The sequence below is a fragment of the Brachyhypopomus gauderio genome, unplaced genomic scaffold (assembly GCF_052324685.1).
Source record: "Brachyhypopomus gauderio isolate BG-103 unplaced genomic scaffold, BGAUD_0.2 sc151, whole genome shotgun sequence".
Classification (NCBI taxonomy): Eukaryota; Metazoa; Chordata; class Actinopteri; order Gymnotiformes; family Hypopomidae; genus Brachyhypopomus; species Brachyhypopomus gauderio.
The window spans coordinates 225,420-242,500 of NW_027506972.1; the positions used below are offsets into that span (position 1 = coordinate 225,420).

Below are 17,081 nucleotides of genomic sequence, written 5' to 3' on the forward strand. Positions count from 1 at the left end.
AAGGAACATTAACCTGATGAATTTTAATGTTGCACTGTGTTCCACGTTTGAAAAGTACTGGAATTTTGACTAACGTCCTACTTTAAAATGCTTGAAATTGTAATGGTATTTCGTTTCACAAGCTGTCTGACTGAACTGGGGTGGGTTTCCCGAAACGTTCGTAGCGCTAAGTACTTCTTAACCTCATACGTTTCATACGAGGTTACGAAGTACTTGGCGCTACGAACGTTTCGGAAAACCCGCCCCAGTTCGCTTGTATTACGTTTACAAATAAATTTACAAATAATACCGCGCAGCTACACAAACGTAATGTCAGGAGATACTGTAGCGACTCCTACTCCTCACGGCGAGTCTTGCCCTTTAAGTGACAATAAAGTTTCCCTCCTCGGGATTTTTGGATTAAGCAGTTTCTGCCTCGGTTACCGAACCTGCTTCAATACATTGTTACTGTTAAAAATGCACTTCCAATAAAGTGAGTATTGGAAAAATTTATTTTGCTGCTGAATGTAACTACTAAAGTAACTTGTAATCTAACGTAGTTACTTTTAAAATCAAGTAATCAGTAATCGGATTACTTTCTCAAGGTAACTATGCCATCACTGCTTGTAAGTTTGGGCAATGAATAAACGGATGTTTATCTAGTTTATTAAGTTGATCATTGTATTTGCTTTGTTTAAAACAATCACAACAATTTTCAAACCAATCGTATCTAACAAACCTATCAACAAAACAAAAACCAAACCACACTGGCATTAGTTGATCTGGACCCACATGTAATATCAACCTCAGTATCAATCTGCTCACACTAGAATGTCACACCTGTGCGTTTGTGCAGTGATATCCGCCGTAGGTACCATCACCTTTACACACCCTGCTGAGCGCTGCTTGAAAATCAATACAACGGACAACAAATAAATAAATAAAATTAAAAGCACATCTTACGTTTGAGCGCTTACACTGTGAGGCCAAGCAACGCGGCCACTTGGCTATGGAGAATGTGTCCCAGGATTCACCTTTACACACATTCCCTCCAGCTCCATGATTCAGTCACTCATAACGGGCACCACTTACACTGTAATTGAAAAGTGTCCCAGTGTAGGTTTAGTTAGTAGGTTTCATGTTTGTTTTTTTATTATATATTTGTATATTATATTTATATATATTATGTATATTATACCTGCAGCAGAGGTTAAGGAACACATGGACATCTTTAGAGATCCATGTAAGATCTGAGGATCCAGAATTGATGTGTCTTCAATTGGTCACGAGGTCACTGAGCGTGGACTCATGGAGTCAGCAGCTGAGCATTGACCAGTTAACCCGTCCTCTCCATGTGGACTCATGTAGTTACCACAAGCCCACAAGGCTTTCAAATGACACTCCGCATTAGCAAAACAAAAAAAAAAACGTGTCAATGTCACGCTGAGGTCGGTATTTATAGTCACGCTGTGGCACTGGAGTCTGTTAATCCAAGTCTCAGCAGACATCCTGGCATCTAAAATAGACACAGGATCCACTTGAATGAGGTGAGGAGTGAAGTAGGCCAAGGACTCGCTCTGAAAGTAGACCGTGATTCAAAACTGGCCTGGATCGAACAGGGACCTCGGGAGACAAAAAAGGGGAAAGAAAATCAAAGAAAGGAGGTTAACAAGGATCTTCGAAGTCACCAGACCTCCGAGGGCAAGAGGAGCATGAGCACTACACACAAGCAGGAATGAGCTGAGAAACATGAGGAGATCATGAGGAGTCATGAGGAGATCAGGAGGAGTCATGAGTCATGAAGAGATCAGGAGTCATGAGGAGATCAGGAGTCATGAGTCATGAAGAGATCAGGAGGAGTCATGAGGAGATCAGGAGGAGTCATGAGGAGATCAGGAGGAGTCATGAGTCATGAAGAGATCAGGAGAAGTCATGAGGAGATCAGGAGGAGTCATGAGGAGATCAGGAGGAGTCATGAAGAGATCAGGAGGAGTCATGAGGAGATCAGGAGGAGTCATGAAGAGATCAGGAGGAGTCATGAGGAGATCAGGAGGAGTCATGAGTCATGAAGAGATCAGGAGGAGTCATGAGGAGATCAGGAGGAGTCATGAAGAGATCAGGAGTCATGATGAGTGATCAAGAGGAGTCATGAGGAGTGACCCAGAGGAGTGATGAGGAGTCACTTTGTAAGTCACTCTGGATAAGAGCGTCTGCTAAATGCCGTAAATGTAAATAAGGAGTGACCCAAAGGAGTGATGAGGAGTCAGGAGGAGTGACCCAGAGGAGTGAAGAGGAGTCAGGAGGAGTGACCCAGAGGAGTGATGAGGAGTCGGGAGGTGTGACCTAGAGGAGTCATGAGTGACCCAGAGGAATCATGAGGAGTAATGAGTGTTAATAAGTGATCAGGACGAGTCATGAAGAGTGGCCAGGAGGATTCATGAGTGAGCATGGAGTGGTGAAGATCTTCCATGCTGATGAGAACTAGCATGCGCAGCTGGAAACCACAGCACATCGCTGCATTGAAAGGGTTTTATAGATGCCAACAATGTGGAAGCCAGTGCTTCTAGAAGTTTACCGCATGTCTTCAAAACTCTTAGATGATCTGAAGAACAGAGGACTGTTGTGAAACTTGTGAAGCATAAACCTCCTAGTCCGTCAGTCTGGAAGCCCCATCTTGAAGTTCCAAAGTCCAGAAACTCAGTTAGTTGCACAAACCACTTATCAGAACCACTGCTATCTGGAGGCACCAGTTCTCACCAGTCAGGGGTTCCCTGGTGCTACTAGGCCTATAACCTGGAAACAGACAGCAGCAGAAATCTATAGCGTTGGCGACTGTGTCCCTACTGTCTGGACACTTTTCTGGACAGTTATCATCCAAACACAATACAGAACCACAGAGCACATGAACACTGACATTACAGCTCCTAATGGAACAGCAGACCCAGTTAAATAGGCTTTCAGCCATATCTTTATACTACACAGACAGAATTAGCCAAAGCAGTAGTTACAGTAGTTATTACAATAGCAGTAGTTGAGGGTTTCATTACAATTTGATTTCTTGGTAATTTTATCTTTAAATTGCATTTAAAAAACATTTATTGTATACAAGAGCCACATTCTATGAAATCTATAACCACTTCATAAACACTCATACCTTTCCGGCTTCACTCCTTTACTGGTGCTGCCCCCGTGTGGTTAGTGAGTGTCAATGAACACATTTTAAAAGTACACCATCAGGTACCTATTTATCAGTGTAAAGGTGTGGGTTTATAGAGCTTAGAGCTACAGGTACTACCACAAGGCCTTTTGGACAAGTGCATCTGGCCAATGCTACACACAGAATTAGGATCTGACACCACAGATACAATAAATGTTTTATTTCTTTTGTACACAGGCAGATAATGCTCCCCTATGTGGAAGACGCACACAGCACTCCAACACTCCAACACTCCCATGTGTGAAACCTCTCAACCAAGAACTCAATCTGTACCCACAGCACGGCATCTTGGCTTACGACAGGGCGGGTCTGTCCCTCACGCCACCACAGACAGGGCGGGTCTGTCCCTCACTCCACCACAGACAGGGCGGGTCTGTCCCTCACTCCACCACAGACAGGCCAGGTCTGTCACTCACTCCACCACAGACAGGCCAGGTCTGTCCCTCACGCCACCACAGACAGGCCGGGTCTGTCCCTCACGCCACCCCTTATCATTGTCCCAACATTTGTTGATCTCATTACATATTTGCATGGCAAAGAAACACATTAAACCTTATTCTGATTGGTTGTGTATGTGATTGGTAATGTTCATCTGATCACAGGTATGCAACTGACAGCAAGACAATTCAGAGCCAGAACAGCTGTGTGTGTTATAAATAAACCAGCACCTGCTCAGTCGGGCCAGTTTGGCGGAGCTGGGTCGGGCCCTACACTATCCAATAAGAACAACAAATATGGAACAAGAGGGAAGCCAATAACACAGAAGCATCGTAGATGAGGTGTCAGACACAAAACATTCACGTAGTACACCATCACACACACACACACACACACACACCATTACAATGAACCTCATCGTTGTTGCTGCCCTACAGGTTATTAGCAGTTTGTGTGTCGTACAAAACAAGTGTCCACAGCAGTATTTTCAGAGGCTTTGATGTGAGGATTAAACATTTTCATAAAGGGTTGAGTGGATTGACATTGAACATCTTCATAAAGGATCAAACTTTTATTTTCTGTAGGACACAGAAGCATGAAGTTACTGATGTAAAACAAAGAGATGATGTACACCAGCCTGAGCTAACTGGGCTAAACACACTGAAGATACCACGCTGTAGTGCATCATAGTGAGGTAACTATCTGAGTGTTGGGGTGGGGATCTCACTTCAGATTTAGAAATCAGTTTTCAGAAGTCTTTCTTCTGGTCGCACAGCAGGACTAAGTGTGTGGAGGAGCAGGGCACGTCCACCAGCATCACCAGGACATGGACTCCACCTACGGGAGGCCGACTGAAGGTGGAGCAGAACGCTCCCACACTGCTTAGTCAACACACACACACGCACATGGTCACAAAATCAGTGCCAAAGTCCATAATCATCTGCATTCCTATAATACACAGACATAACTGCGCTCAGAACACACACTACACTGAAAAAAACTTCACAGCGGATTTACAATCTGGATATCATACACTGCTCATCTGTACAGCCCCATTAACCCTCGTCATCTCTACAAACACCCAAAGCCATTGGCCGTTTGAAACCTGGTGTTGCCACTGGCATCTTCTGAACAGGACTATTGATTATTTGGTTGTTTTAATCTGAAATGCTGGAGCTACTCATGTAGGAAGTTTGATCCAGTCCAATGGGACAGCCCAGCTAATCTCAGATAATCCCAGATAATCCCAACATGCAGGAGACAGCGTTCATCATCAACAGAGCACTGCATCCAAAGCCCCCCGAACAGATACATTCTCCTCTCTCATTTTTAGTTTAAAACAAAAAACACTATTGCAGACTAGGTCAGTCGAACAAATATTTCAAGTATGTTTTGCATGATTTCATAGGGAAGAGGAAACAACAAAGAAAGAACAAACTATACTTTGTAATTCCTAAAGTATCTGAGTGGGATTGAGGCTGGTAAAGTGGTAACCAGACAGCGCCCCCCAGTGGCGGCAGCAGCAGCAGCGTGGGAGACGGGAACGCGTGTTGGTCCGTGAGGATCTGCAGGCTTGACGAAGCAGACGCTAAAGTCCTGTTCATACTAACACACGGAAGGGGCAGGACACCGATCAGTGTCCTGGCAGGAAGGAGAACACACACTGCTGTGCATTATGGGTCATCGATCGGGCGGGACATCGGCATGACTAAACGCAGAGTAAGACTACACTCGCTCTCACACACACAATCTACAGTCACGTTCACATCTAGTGCAGTCTCCTTCCTCTGGGAGTGTGTGAGCGTGTCCGTGCGCACGTGTGCGTTTCCTACGGGGAACACGAGTGGGCGGGGCAGATCACCAGTGGTCACTCTGCATCACTGCTGACTGTGTTACGGAGTCTCCAGAGCAGCAGTCCACAGGCCTAGCATGGAAGGGTGGTGAACAAGACCTTGGTCTGGGAAGAAACCAGAAGAGAACAGATTAGATGCAGCCACGACTACAGAGAGAAGTCACATGACAGACAACACTTCCACTCATTCAATTGTCCTCATTTGATCCTTTATTTGCAGTCTGACATTTAAGGGGCCGTCCCCGTGGTCCTTACATGGCAGGTTAGACGAGGACGGCGAGGCGAAGGCAGACTACTTCTTCAACATGATGTCTTCATCCCTCAGAGAGAATTTCTTCCTCAGGGCCTCAGATATCAGGGAGGCAGAGTCTTCCTCTCGCAGCGACACACAGCCACGAGAAAACCTGCACATGCACACACACACACACACACATTTGAAGTAAGCATTTCTGCAAAATACATCCAGATTAAAGATCTGCCCCAGTGTAGCAACAGCCATGAGACGTGTGGATTAACGGTTCAGAGACGATGGCCATGTGCCATGATAACCGTAACGAGGATGAGGATAACCGTAACGAGGATGACCAATGACGAGTATAATGACAGTGAGGGTGGCCATGACTAGTATAGTGAAGATGGCGACATCAGCGTCCACTCACCTGTCCTTACAGATCTTCATGCGGTTCATGTCCCTCAGGATGTCCTTGACGTCGGCGAAGCTCGTGGACTTGGACAGAGAGACAGTGTCCTCCTCCGGCTCTCGGAAGTCCACGGACGGATGGTCGAGGTCAAAGGTGGCGGACGCCGTCATGGAGACCATCGGAACGGGGTCTGGCACCAGCTCAGACACCTCCACCCCGTCCTCGTCTTCCTCCTCCTCCACTTCCTCCTCCTCCTCCTCGGTGACGTCGCTGATGACGAAGGAGGCAGAAGGGACAGGGTGGTAGGCGGCGGTCTCAAACGGAGCCATGGTGAAGCCCATGGTGGTGTCGTCGGGGGAGAGCAGCTCAGGTGTGAGGGGGTTGGAGTCTGAAACACCAGCACCACCCATCAGATGCTTTACCCACAAGGCTTTATATGTTAATTAAGCACTGGGGAGATCATTAACATAATTTAAGATAATCCTGGTCTAGGGAAGCACACACATGTGTCCCTGCACATGTTGGGGGCGGGGCCTCTCTACCTGAATCCCCGGCCACGATCTTGGCGATCTGAGCACTCAGACGGCTGAGCTGGTCCTGCAGGGCGGTGGCCCGGTTCAGGGCGGTCACGCCCGGCTTCCTCAGGCCCTCCATCCGTTTGCCCTCGCGCCTGAAGTTCGGAACGGACGAGTTCCTGTGGAGCACCAGCAGGGGCGTCGGCCTCCACTCATGCCTGAAGGGGCGTGTGTCACTCCTGACCAATGGGAAGAAGCACAGGCCGCTGTTGCTACAGGACTTTGGCAGGAATCTGGCGGTAGACGGGAGACGGTTGTGTGTGCGTGTGAGGGTGCGCGTGTGAGGGTGCGCGTGTGAGGGTGTGCGAGTGAGGGTGCGTGGCGGCTCTGTACACCTCACTCTGGCGTACGTCTCCTCATCATCAGCAGCGATCCAGCTGATGTCGGCCAGGGTTGGAACCATGGGGCCGTCCAGCTGACGCAGGGAAGGAAGACCAGGCAACTCCTGACCCACACACACATGTACACACACATGTACACACACATGTACACACATTCAAGTAGAAACACAGAAAATGCAGTGTAAACAGTTAAAATTGACACAAAAAACAGGTACCAGGTAATCTCTGATTCAACAGTCAATTACTTCAAATAATTACTTCTATTACAAATATTTAAAAATTATAAATATATTGTGTGGGTAAGAACCATGTAGTTTGTGGGAACACACACACACACACACACACACACACACCTGGAAGCATGCCCTGTGACAGGGCCTCAGGGGCAGCGTGGAGCCGATTCGTCTGACCACACTACGGGTGGCACCATGCGGTTTATTTTGCCAAATGGGAATTACCGTCTGGAAACAATTTAATATCAACATAAATAACAGTGTTCAATACGAACAGAAGAAAAGAAGAAAGTAGTCAAACAAATAGTGAGAAAACGTACCGCTTCCGTTTCCATCTTACTAGGCGTGATTAACGGAGGTGTTGCACTCTGGAGGACAGGACCGTGTGTGCTGAGCGCCGTTACTACAGGACACTGGACATCGTCATACAGACCCACCTGGATTCTTTAGTCCACAGCACTGTGATCGCCAAACATCTAGACAGAAGACAGGAGAGCTACTGTAAAACTGCTTTACTGGACAGTCGTCATTAGTTATCAAAGGTGCGCAATACAAGGATGAATTAAAAGTATGCTAGTACTAAGACAGGTGTGTCCCCCACACACACACACAGGTACATCACCTAAGACAGGTGCGTCCCCACACACACACAGGTACATCACCTAAGACAGGTGTGTACCCCACACACACACAGGTACATCACCTAAGACAGGTGTGTACCCCACACACACACAGGTACATCACCTAAGACAGGTGTGTACCCCACACACACACAAGTACATCACCTAAGACAGGTGTGTACCCCACACACACACAGGTACATCACCTAAGACAGGTGTGTCCCCCACACACACAGGTACATCACCTAAGACAGGTGTGCCCCTCACACACACACATGTACATCACCTAAGATAGGTGTGCCCCCCCCACACACAGGTACATCACCTAAGACAGGTGTGTCCCCCCCACACACAGGTACATCACCTAAGACAGGTGTGTCCCCCACACACACACACAGGTACATCACCTAAGACAGGTGTGTCCCCCACACACACAGGTACATCACCTAAGACAGGTGTGCCCCTCACACACACACATGTACATCACCTAAGATAGGTGTGCCCCCCCCACACACAGGTACATCACCTAAGACAGGTGTGCCCCCCCCCCACACACAGGTACATCACCTAAGACAGGTGTGTACCCCACACACACACACAGGTTTCTGTGCAGTAACTACAGCAGTATTTGAACTACAGTATTATCTACAGTATATGAAATATCCCGTCGTATCTAAGCAACACCTGGCTAGCTAGCTGGCTGCTCTCGCGCGCCGTTTGCCGACATGAACGTTCCCGCGTGCGCTGTTCGGCTCGCGCCCGCGTCTGTAGCCGCTGTTAGCTTTGTTAGCCTAGCATGACCGACCTGCCCCGCTAGCTGAGGAACAACACGCTAACACGCTAACATGCTAACACGTAACTAACGGAGAACCAGCGCGCGCCGCGGTATTCCTCCCGTTTACCGGCGGGTTAAACACGAGGGCACGAGACCGGGGCGGTACCGTCGGCGGGGTGAACGACGCCGCGTCTTCCTAACGGGTGAACCGTGGATTAGTCCCGCTGTGACCACCAGCGGATCCGCGAGCTGGCCGGTAACCGAGAGCTCGAGCGCCGTGTAAAGACGCACCGCCAACGTCCAATCAGATGTGACATGACGTCGAGGGAAATGACAGACAAAATAAAAGTCTGAAAACAAAATAACTTCCTGTGGAATAAAAGGTTATCGCATATCTGTTTAATTGTCTGTACGTAAACAGCTAAATGGGCATATAACGCCTGCACTGAAGATTATAGTTGAATTATGAAATTAATTAATTTATGTTCTTAGTTAGAACTATTTTGTGGGGAAAATATTTACAAACTTTATGATCCAGTAAAAGTGCAGAACCCTTTAAGATGGCGAGTAAAATTATATAACAATGTGTGCACTTGAGTTTCTCTAATACTGTGTTTTCTTTAGTGTACATATGGTTTATGTATTTTGTAGATAGGTTATACTGAGCGATATGTTAACTGCTGAATACCGAGACACCGTTACACGTTCGTACGCACGTTACGTTTCGTTACGCATTTTCTTGTCGGAACCATAAAGCTTACAGCAGGTGGCGCTATGTGCGTGTATTTTATAACGGCCCGTTATTATCCGCGTAGGAGACGTCTCGCTTTAATCCGTCGCTGCCGTCTCGGAAACAGCGCCGCATCCGCGTTGATAGCAGCGACTCCCTGCAGTGTTGGGGCAGCGCGTGAAGAGGTGCGCGTGCAGTGTTGGGACCCGCGCGTGAAGATGCGGCGGCCTCGCGCTGCAGCGCGCGCGTTCCAAGTGTTTGAGGTCTGTCTGAACTGTCAGTAATTCCTGCAGAACTGAACAGCCCAGCTGTCTTAAGTTAGCTTAGCTATGTTAGCTAGCTGACAAAATAACAGTGATTTCTTTGTTGTTGTTGTTGTTGTTTAGGTAAATGTATTAAAGGGATCTGATTAATCCACATGATTTGGCGTGCAGCAAGTTTAGTATTTGACACGGGCGACAGGCGCGGTGTCGCTGGGTTATCATACCGAGTTGGCCTGATCTGGTCCGTCGCCACTACTGGAGTTTGCAATACTTGCAAACCTGACACACGTGTCTGTTCTGGTATTGCAATGAAAATATGACTTTGAGGTGGCGTTGTGCTGTAGGTGTAATGGTGTTATGGAGGTATGCGTGACAAGGCTGTGTTTTGTAATGAGTATCGGCTGCCTTACTGCGCTAGATACTGTTTCACTGCAGGTTTTCTGCCGAATGACGATGATGCAGGAAACGAGGAGGAAGATGTGGCCAGCAGTGAAGCCAGAAGACCAGTCCTACACCAGTCATACACCAGTCCCACACCAGTTCTACACCAGTCCTGCGACGGCTGAAAGTCTGTGGGCTCCATCCGGCTTCTAGACCCAACTATAAGAGCAATGGAGCACAGACCGCAGACAGACAAGGGCAGAGACGTTGGCATCGCCAAGAACAGGCCAGTCCTCCTTCCGTTACACACTTGGGTCATGTTACACATATTTACATAAACTACAGCGGTATCCGTTCGGCTGACGGTGTTATTATCATGGTACAGACAGATGGTGTTGTTCAGCAGTTGGGTCTTTGGTTTGGAAGCAGCAGAGGTCGTGATGTATGTAGTCTGGCATGCATCTACACCCAGGTCTACACCCAGGTCTACACCCAGACACCTCTCCACCCTTCTGCCTGGCCGCACTGCACGTGGTATTTGATTGTGAAATGTGCAGTTAGACAGATGGAGCAGAAGACAGGCTTTCCCCCAATGTCCTGCTGTTTTTAGAGGGAGAAGGACACAGCTGTACTGAGCGAGAGACACTGCGATTCTGTGTGTGTGCGTGCGAGCGTGCGTGCGTGCGTGCGTGTGAGTGTGAGGAGCACTTTCCTCAGAGTCATTGCTGCATTGCTCAACACTTGTGCTGGCCAATGCCATGCCGGCCGCACTGAGACATCTGTTCAAAGACACTCTCCCCGTCTCTGTGTCTGAATGATCTCCAGATTAGCGCCACCTTTCACAACAGCTGTGAAGATAGAGTCTCTGTACTTACAGAAACATATCTGCAGATTGACACAGATTAACAACAAATTGAATGGTCTAATTGGAGGGTGGGCATGAGCAGGAGTGGTGTGTTGAGTGGTGTGTTGAGTGGTGTGTTGAGCTGTGTTTCTTGCTAACCCCCAGGCTGCCCGTGAGTGTCACACAGCCCCCAGGTGTGTCCAGGGGGCAGTGGAATACCCCACACAAGGGCAGAACAACACAGCATCACATACGCAACCCCAAACTCAGGCAGTATTACCTCAAAGGTGAGAGAAGACACACACACACACACACACACACACACACACACACACACACGCGTGTCCCCGTCAGCCAGTGGATGGTTCTGTCTTATATATTACAACTTAGGTTGGCTTCTGTGTTTATTGAGTATGTTTTCCTGCAAGCATTGGACCATTAATTATATTTGGTTATTCATATTTTATGTGTTTGATTTTATTATAGCAAAAACCATTTCTAACACTCTAGTTTCGTAAACTAAGCTAAAATGCCTGAGTCAGGCTCGGACCGCCTGAAGTAACCCAAGTTAGCCAGTAGTGTCAGTATATACCATCAGGCCACATAACCCAAACTAAACTATTTAATTATTAACTTTTTGTTTATAAAATATTGGTTCTGTAGTGTGAGTTTTATAGTATGTTTATACCTATATTTGTGTGTATGTCAGAGAATGAATTAACTAAGGACAATGTATTGACTCCACTGTCTTTATAAATTCAGTGAGTAATCAATTATGAGAAACCAGAATCACAGCACTTCAGTGGCTTCAGACACTGTTATGTTTATGCAGGGGGCGTGTCTTCAGACACTGTTATGTTTATGCAGGGGGCGTGTCTTCAGACACTGTTATGTTTATGCAGGGGGCGTGTCTTCAGACACTGTTATGTTTATGCAGGGGGCGTGTCTTCAGACACTGTTTTGTGCTTACAGAGGCTGCTTTTCCATCCGATTTTCCTGCACGTGAGTCACGCAATGGAAATGAACAAGTGGTGAGTATAAAACACGTGTTCACGCATGCACACAAGCACATGTGCAAACACACAAACTAACACACACACAGGTGTATGCACACAGAAACAAACAAACCCCATCTGCATGCACATAAACACATGTGTGTGCATAAACAGAAACATACACAGTCACGTGCACATACACAAACTCATACAAACACACATACACATGCACACACTTGTACACACAACCATACACACACACACACACACACACACACACACACATTCAGATTTACACTCATACACACACCACACTCTGTTTCCTGTCCGTCACACCCTCATCACTGTAGATAAAGAACATCAGTCTCCATCATGGCCACTACGTTACACCCTTTTGACCAGTGAAACTACCAGACTGTCACCGAGCAAAGGTCACTGAAACACCGTGAGCTATCAGCACTTGTGTTCAGACACTATATGGGCTGTGGGTTATTAGTCGCTTGGATTTATGGACGCTGTGAGATTTCTCCTGAGGGTTTCTGGTGTGGCGCCGCGGTCAAAGAAGCTTATGGTAATGGCCAGATTCAGCAGAACCTCCGACAGTTGGCTGTGTGGTCTTGTGAGGGCGTTGGTGAAGTCTAAGGCAGGAGAAGCCTCGCACAGGCTGGTGTTCCTGCACGGCCGTCGGGCCGTGTGCGTGGTCGGTTTAACCGAGTCTGCTTGTTTCTTGGGAGAGCAGAGACTTTCAGAGCTGTAGAACAGGTTGACTCTGTCATTTCTTCATCCTGTGTTATGATGGCTGGTGTCTTGTTCTCCAATGGGAGAACATTCGGTCATTGGCGGACGCTATCGGACACAAACAGTTTGGTTAACGTCTGACTGGAGCTTCTCGTGTGCTCTGTGATGTTGTGCCATTACGAACACACCTAGCATGCTGGTGAAGTTTGGAATTGCAGTTACAGCTTGGGATCCATATATTGGCGTAATGAGCAGATTGATCTCTGGAGTGTGCTCACCACAGCTCCGGCTAAGACCTGCACACCACTCTCGGAGCAACACTTGTGCCAGTGTGGAGGTTGGGTGGAGGTTGTAGGGGAGGTGGTGCTAGTGCCAGACGCAGGCGTGTATCTCTCGCAGGTTTCCACACAGGTCAGTGTCATCGTGAGTCATCTGACATCCAGACATCCAGTCAATAGTGACCTTTGAACCTGACCTTTCCTGAAGGGCTCGTGCATGACTAACACATTGTGGCAGCTTGGATTACGGACCGTGTACAAGCCAGGAGGGTTAGTGGAGGAGTGTTAGTGGAGGAGTGTTAGACACGTTAGTCCGTGTAAGGGCTGGTGATGTGTGTTCAGACACAGTAGTTGAAGCACCAGTGTTGTATTTGACTGCACAATCGATTGTGGATTCACACTGAGTGGTTCATTGTAAACATGCACCCCCGACTACGCTGCACTCCAGGGTCACGTGTGGGGGGGTAGGTGGGGGGTAGGTCATATAACGTGGCATGCTGGGTAATCCATCAGAATGTCCTCCAGGCAGACCAACAGACTGCATTCTGGGTACTTGGACATCTGAGTGGTGGAATGATTGGTCTGTGTCTTCGATCATGTTTGCATTCACAACATGGCACCATGGTTTCCCTCTCTCTCTCTGTTTCTCTCTCTCTCTCTCTCTCTCTCTCTCTCTCTCTCTCTCTCTCTCTCTCCATCATCTTTTCATGTCTATTTGATGTATGAATCTCATTTCCTTAATATGACATGTATATATTTGTTGCATGTTATTAGCATTTTTAGATATTCTTGTACATTTTCATGCTCATCTGTGTGTGTGTGTGTGTGTGTGTGTGTGTGTGTGTTAAACAGCTTCATCATGAGGACACCGTGTTCAGCGTTGCCTCTCAGTTTAGCAGAAGACCAGTAGATGCCTCCCTAGAGACACTGTCCACCTGTCCAACGCTCTTACACACACAGGTGTGTATCTGCCGCTCTTACACACACAGGTGTGTATCTCCCACGCTTACACACACAGGTGTGTATCTGCCACGCTTACACACACAGGTGTGTATCTGCCACGCTTACACTCACAGGTGTGTATCTGCCGCTCTTACACACACAGGTGTGTATCTGCCACACTTACACACACACACAGGTGTGTATCTGCCGCTCTTACACACACACACAGGTGTGTATCTGCCGCTCTTACACACACACACAGGTGTGTATCTGCCGCTCTTACACACACACAGGTGTGTATCTGCCACACTTACACACACAGGTGTGTATCTGCCGCTCTTACACTCACAGGTGTGTATCTGCCGCTCTTACACACACAGGTGTGTATCTGCCGCTCTTACACTCACAGGTGTGTATCTGCCGCTCTTACACACACAGGTGTGTATCTGCCGCTCTTACACTCACAGGTGTGTATCTGCCGCTCTTACACACACAGGTGTGTATCTGCCGCTCTTACACACACAGGTGTGGAGTCTCTGTGAAGCAGAACAGAAGCTTATTGGTTTGTTGTTGGTTGTTTAATGTTCAGTTGACTCAGGAAGTGGCCATTCTGTCTGCCTTCACAAACACTTCTAGAACTAATACCTCCTTCCTCATTGTGTAAGAACGGAAAAACACAGCAGGTTAAACTGGCTTAAATTGCATAATGAACATACAAAGTAAAATGATTCCAGACATTTTTGTTTTCCAACAGTATCTGTGTTTATATAAACTGTACGTGTGTGACTCGCTGTCAGCCCCCCCCCCCCCCCCGACTCCAGTCAGCTGTGTGATGACGTCGTAGGGGCCGTGAAAGAGGAAGTAAAGTGATCGTGTAGTTAAAGGCAGCAAGTTCTTTTTCTGTTCCTCCCTGTCAATGTCTCTCCTCACCTCTCGACTTCAGCTACGACGTGTCCCACAATGCAAGACGTCTACATATGGGTCAGTGACCATGGCGATGTCCTCTGACCTGCGCCCGGCATCAGAGCCCACCCTGGAGGCCATGACCCCCACGACCCCTGTTTCTCCAGCAACAGACGCGGAATATGACAAACTGTTGGTGAGTATCTACGTGTGTTTTGTTCGTTGTGTGTCTGTTAGCGTGTCTGTTAGCGTGTCTGTTAACGTGTCTGTAGCGTATCTGTTAGCGTGTCTGTTAGCGTGTCTGTTAGCGTGTCTGTAGCGTGTCTGTTGGTGTGGAGGCTGCTGTGTTTTCTGCTGTGTGAAGGGCACTCATGTTGCCTGTTTGTCCGCGTAGCTGGATTCCATGTGTAGGTCAAGGTTGATCTGCTCAACTAAACCTCCAACACCAAAACAGTTCTGTCATGAATCTGCATTATTCAGATCTTTGTGTCAGAGTGTTTGTGTCAGAGTGTATATGAGTGTGTGTGTGTGTGTGTGTGTGTGTGTGTGTGTATATGAGTGTGGTGTCTGTGTGTGTGAGTGGTGTGCTTGAGTGTGAGTGTTGTGTGTATGAGTGTGAGTGTTGTGTGTACGTGTGGTGAGTGAGGAGTGTGTGTGTGAGTGTGTATATGAGTGTGTGTGTGTGTGTGTGTATGAGTGTGGTGTCTGTGTTTGTGTCAGAGTGTATATGAGTGTGTGTGTGTGTGTATATGAGTGTGGTGTCTGTGTGTGTGAGTGGTGTGTACGAGTGTGAGTGTGGTGAGTGTGCTGTGTGTGTGTGTGAATGAGTGTGTGTGTGTGTGTATATGAGTGTGGTGTCTGCGTGTGTGAGTGGTGTGCTTGAGTGTGAGTGTTGTGTGTATGAGTGTGAGTGTTGTGTGTACGTGTGGTGAGTGGTGAGTGTGTGTGTGTGTGTGTGTGAATGTGGTGTGTGTGTGAATGAGTGTGCTGAGTGAGTGAGTGAGTGAGTGAGTGAGTGAGTGAGTGAGTGAGTGAGTGAGTGAGTGAGTGAGTGAGTGTGTGTGTGTGTGTGTGTGTGTGTGTGTGTGTGTGTGTGTGTGTGTGTGAGTGCTTTCTAACCAGTTATGTACAAGGACACTGTGGTAATTCTTCTCAATGCCTCTGAGATGAATCCTTCATGCATTTTTAACACCTTGAATTTAAAATGGATGAGGATCTTAATATAGAACACATTAGTGCCAAACATCTCTATTCTGTTTAGTACCATTAAACCATTTAAGGCATCTTAGCCAATCATTGTTTTGTATCCATTTTTGTTAGGATGTGGAGGCGGTGCCTATGCCTGATGGACAGCTGTGCCTATTGGCTCTCCCACCTGAGTGCACACAGGGGGCGGGGCCAGCCGACACGCCGTACCTCAAGCTGTTTAGCCGCTTCATCACGGATCGTAAAGTGAGTGTAACCAGGGCGACGCCCACCATGCGGGCAGTAAAAGAGCACAACATGCATTATTTCATCAGTTAATACCACAATACACAGTTAAAATGGATGAAGGCTCTATTATCAGTAGAGTTGATGATGATTATAATGTTTCATTGGTGGTCTTGGATACATCTTTGACTCATTATAAAATAAAGGTCAGAGGTGGTGAAGTTAACCCTTTACTCTCTATCCATAGGGAGTGGTGTCTGGGGTTCTGCTGGTGACTGCCAATAAGATCTTCTTCGATCCTCATAAGAGCCTCCCCCTGGTGCAGGAGAACGGCTGTGAGGACTATCTGTTCTCCTGCCTGGTGGATAACCTCTCATCCATCACCTTCTTCTCTGACATCTCCCACGTTCACTTCAGCCAGTCCACACAGAGGTGCGCACCCTGTTATCAATACAGCGCTGTAGACCTTTGTGAAGATATCTTCTCTGTGGTCTATGTGTACCTGATAGATATATCTAGTAGGTGACATTGGTATGTCTGTCTAGCTAGTATTAATATTAAGAGTTCTGTCATGTATTGTTTCATTAGCAGGTTAACGTTTCCTACAGTGCAAACATGAATATTAGAACAAACATGTCTGATCTTATCACCAACTTCTCAGTGTGGCTGTTAAACTGATCAGGGGTGGGTTTCCCGAAACGTTCGTAGCGCTAAGTACTTCGTAACGTCGTATGAAACGTACGAGGTTAAGAAGTACTTAGCGCTAAGAACGTTTCGGGAAACTCACCCCAGAGGTTTGAAGGCCACCTGATAAGAGGAACGAGTTGGTGTTTGAGGTGTGGAGAGGACCAGCAGGTGGAGGAGACCTGCACCGATGTCTGGACTTAAGTCCTTATAAACACATT

The 17,081-nt window shown here is 47.4% G+C and overlaps 2 protein-coding genes across 4 annotated transcripts in view; one reads left to right on the top strand and one right to left on the bottom strand.

Annotated features, from left to right (window-relative positions):
• Positions 1 to 4,190: 4,190 nt before the first annotated feature.
• Positions 4,191 to 8,974, bottom strand: mtfr1l (mitochondrial fission regulator 1-like). Of its 3 annotated transcripts, none has more exons than XM_076994587.1 (8): positions 8,838 to 8,974; positions 7,597 to 7,752; positions 7,397 to 7,504; positions 7,038 to 7,147; positions 6,670 to 6,881; positions 6,146 to 6,515; positions 5,742 to 5,890; positions 4,191 to 5,585 (listed from the first exon to the last, which is right to left on the bottom strand). In XM_076994587.1, exons 2-7 carry the CDS (start codon positions 7,609 to 7,611, stop codon positions 5,779 to 5,781), a joined length of 927 nt encoding a protein of 308 aa, XP_076850702.1. In that variant the 5' UTR covers positions 7,612 to 7,752; positions 8,838 to 8,974; the 3' UTR covers positions 4,191 to 5,585; positions 5,742 to 5,778. The 3 variants fall into 3 exon arrangements, with proteins under 3 accessions (XP_076850702.1, XP_076850700.1, XP_076850701.1); XM_076994585.1 differs by having other exon boundaries at positions 4,191 to 5,591; XM_076994586.1 differs by having other exon boundaries at positions 4,191 to 5,591; positions 8,799 to 8,958.
• Positions 8,975 to 9,055: 81 nt separating this feature from the next.
• The window catches only part of LOC143500467 (nuclear receptor coactivator 7), a 15,361-nt gene continuing 7,335 nt past the window's right edge, over positions 9,056 to 17,081 (top strand). The window contains 8 exon segments of the mRNA XM_076994595.1: positions 9,056 to 9,664; positions 10,100 to 10,331; positions 11,055 to 11,176; positions 11,862 to 11,920; positions 13,753 to 13,860; positions 14,786 to 14,941; positions 16,066 to 16,197; positions 16,424 to 16,608. Of these exon segments, the coding sequence (XP_076850710.1) occupies positions 10,276 to 10,331; positions 11,055 to 11,176; positions 11,862 to 11,920; positions 13,753 to 13,860; positions 14,786 to 14,941; positions 16,066 to 16,197; positions 16,424 to 16,608 (818 nt within the window). The 5' untranslated portion in view covers positions 9,056 to 9,664; positions 10,100 to 10,275.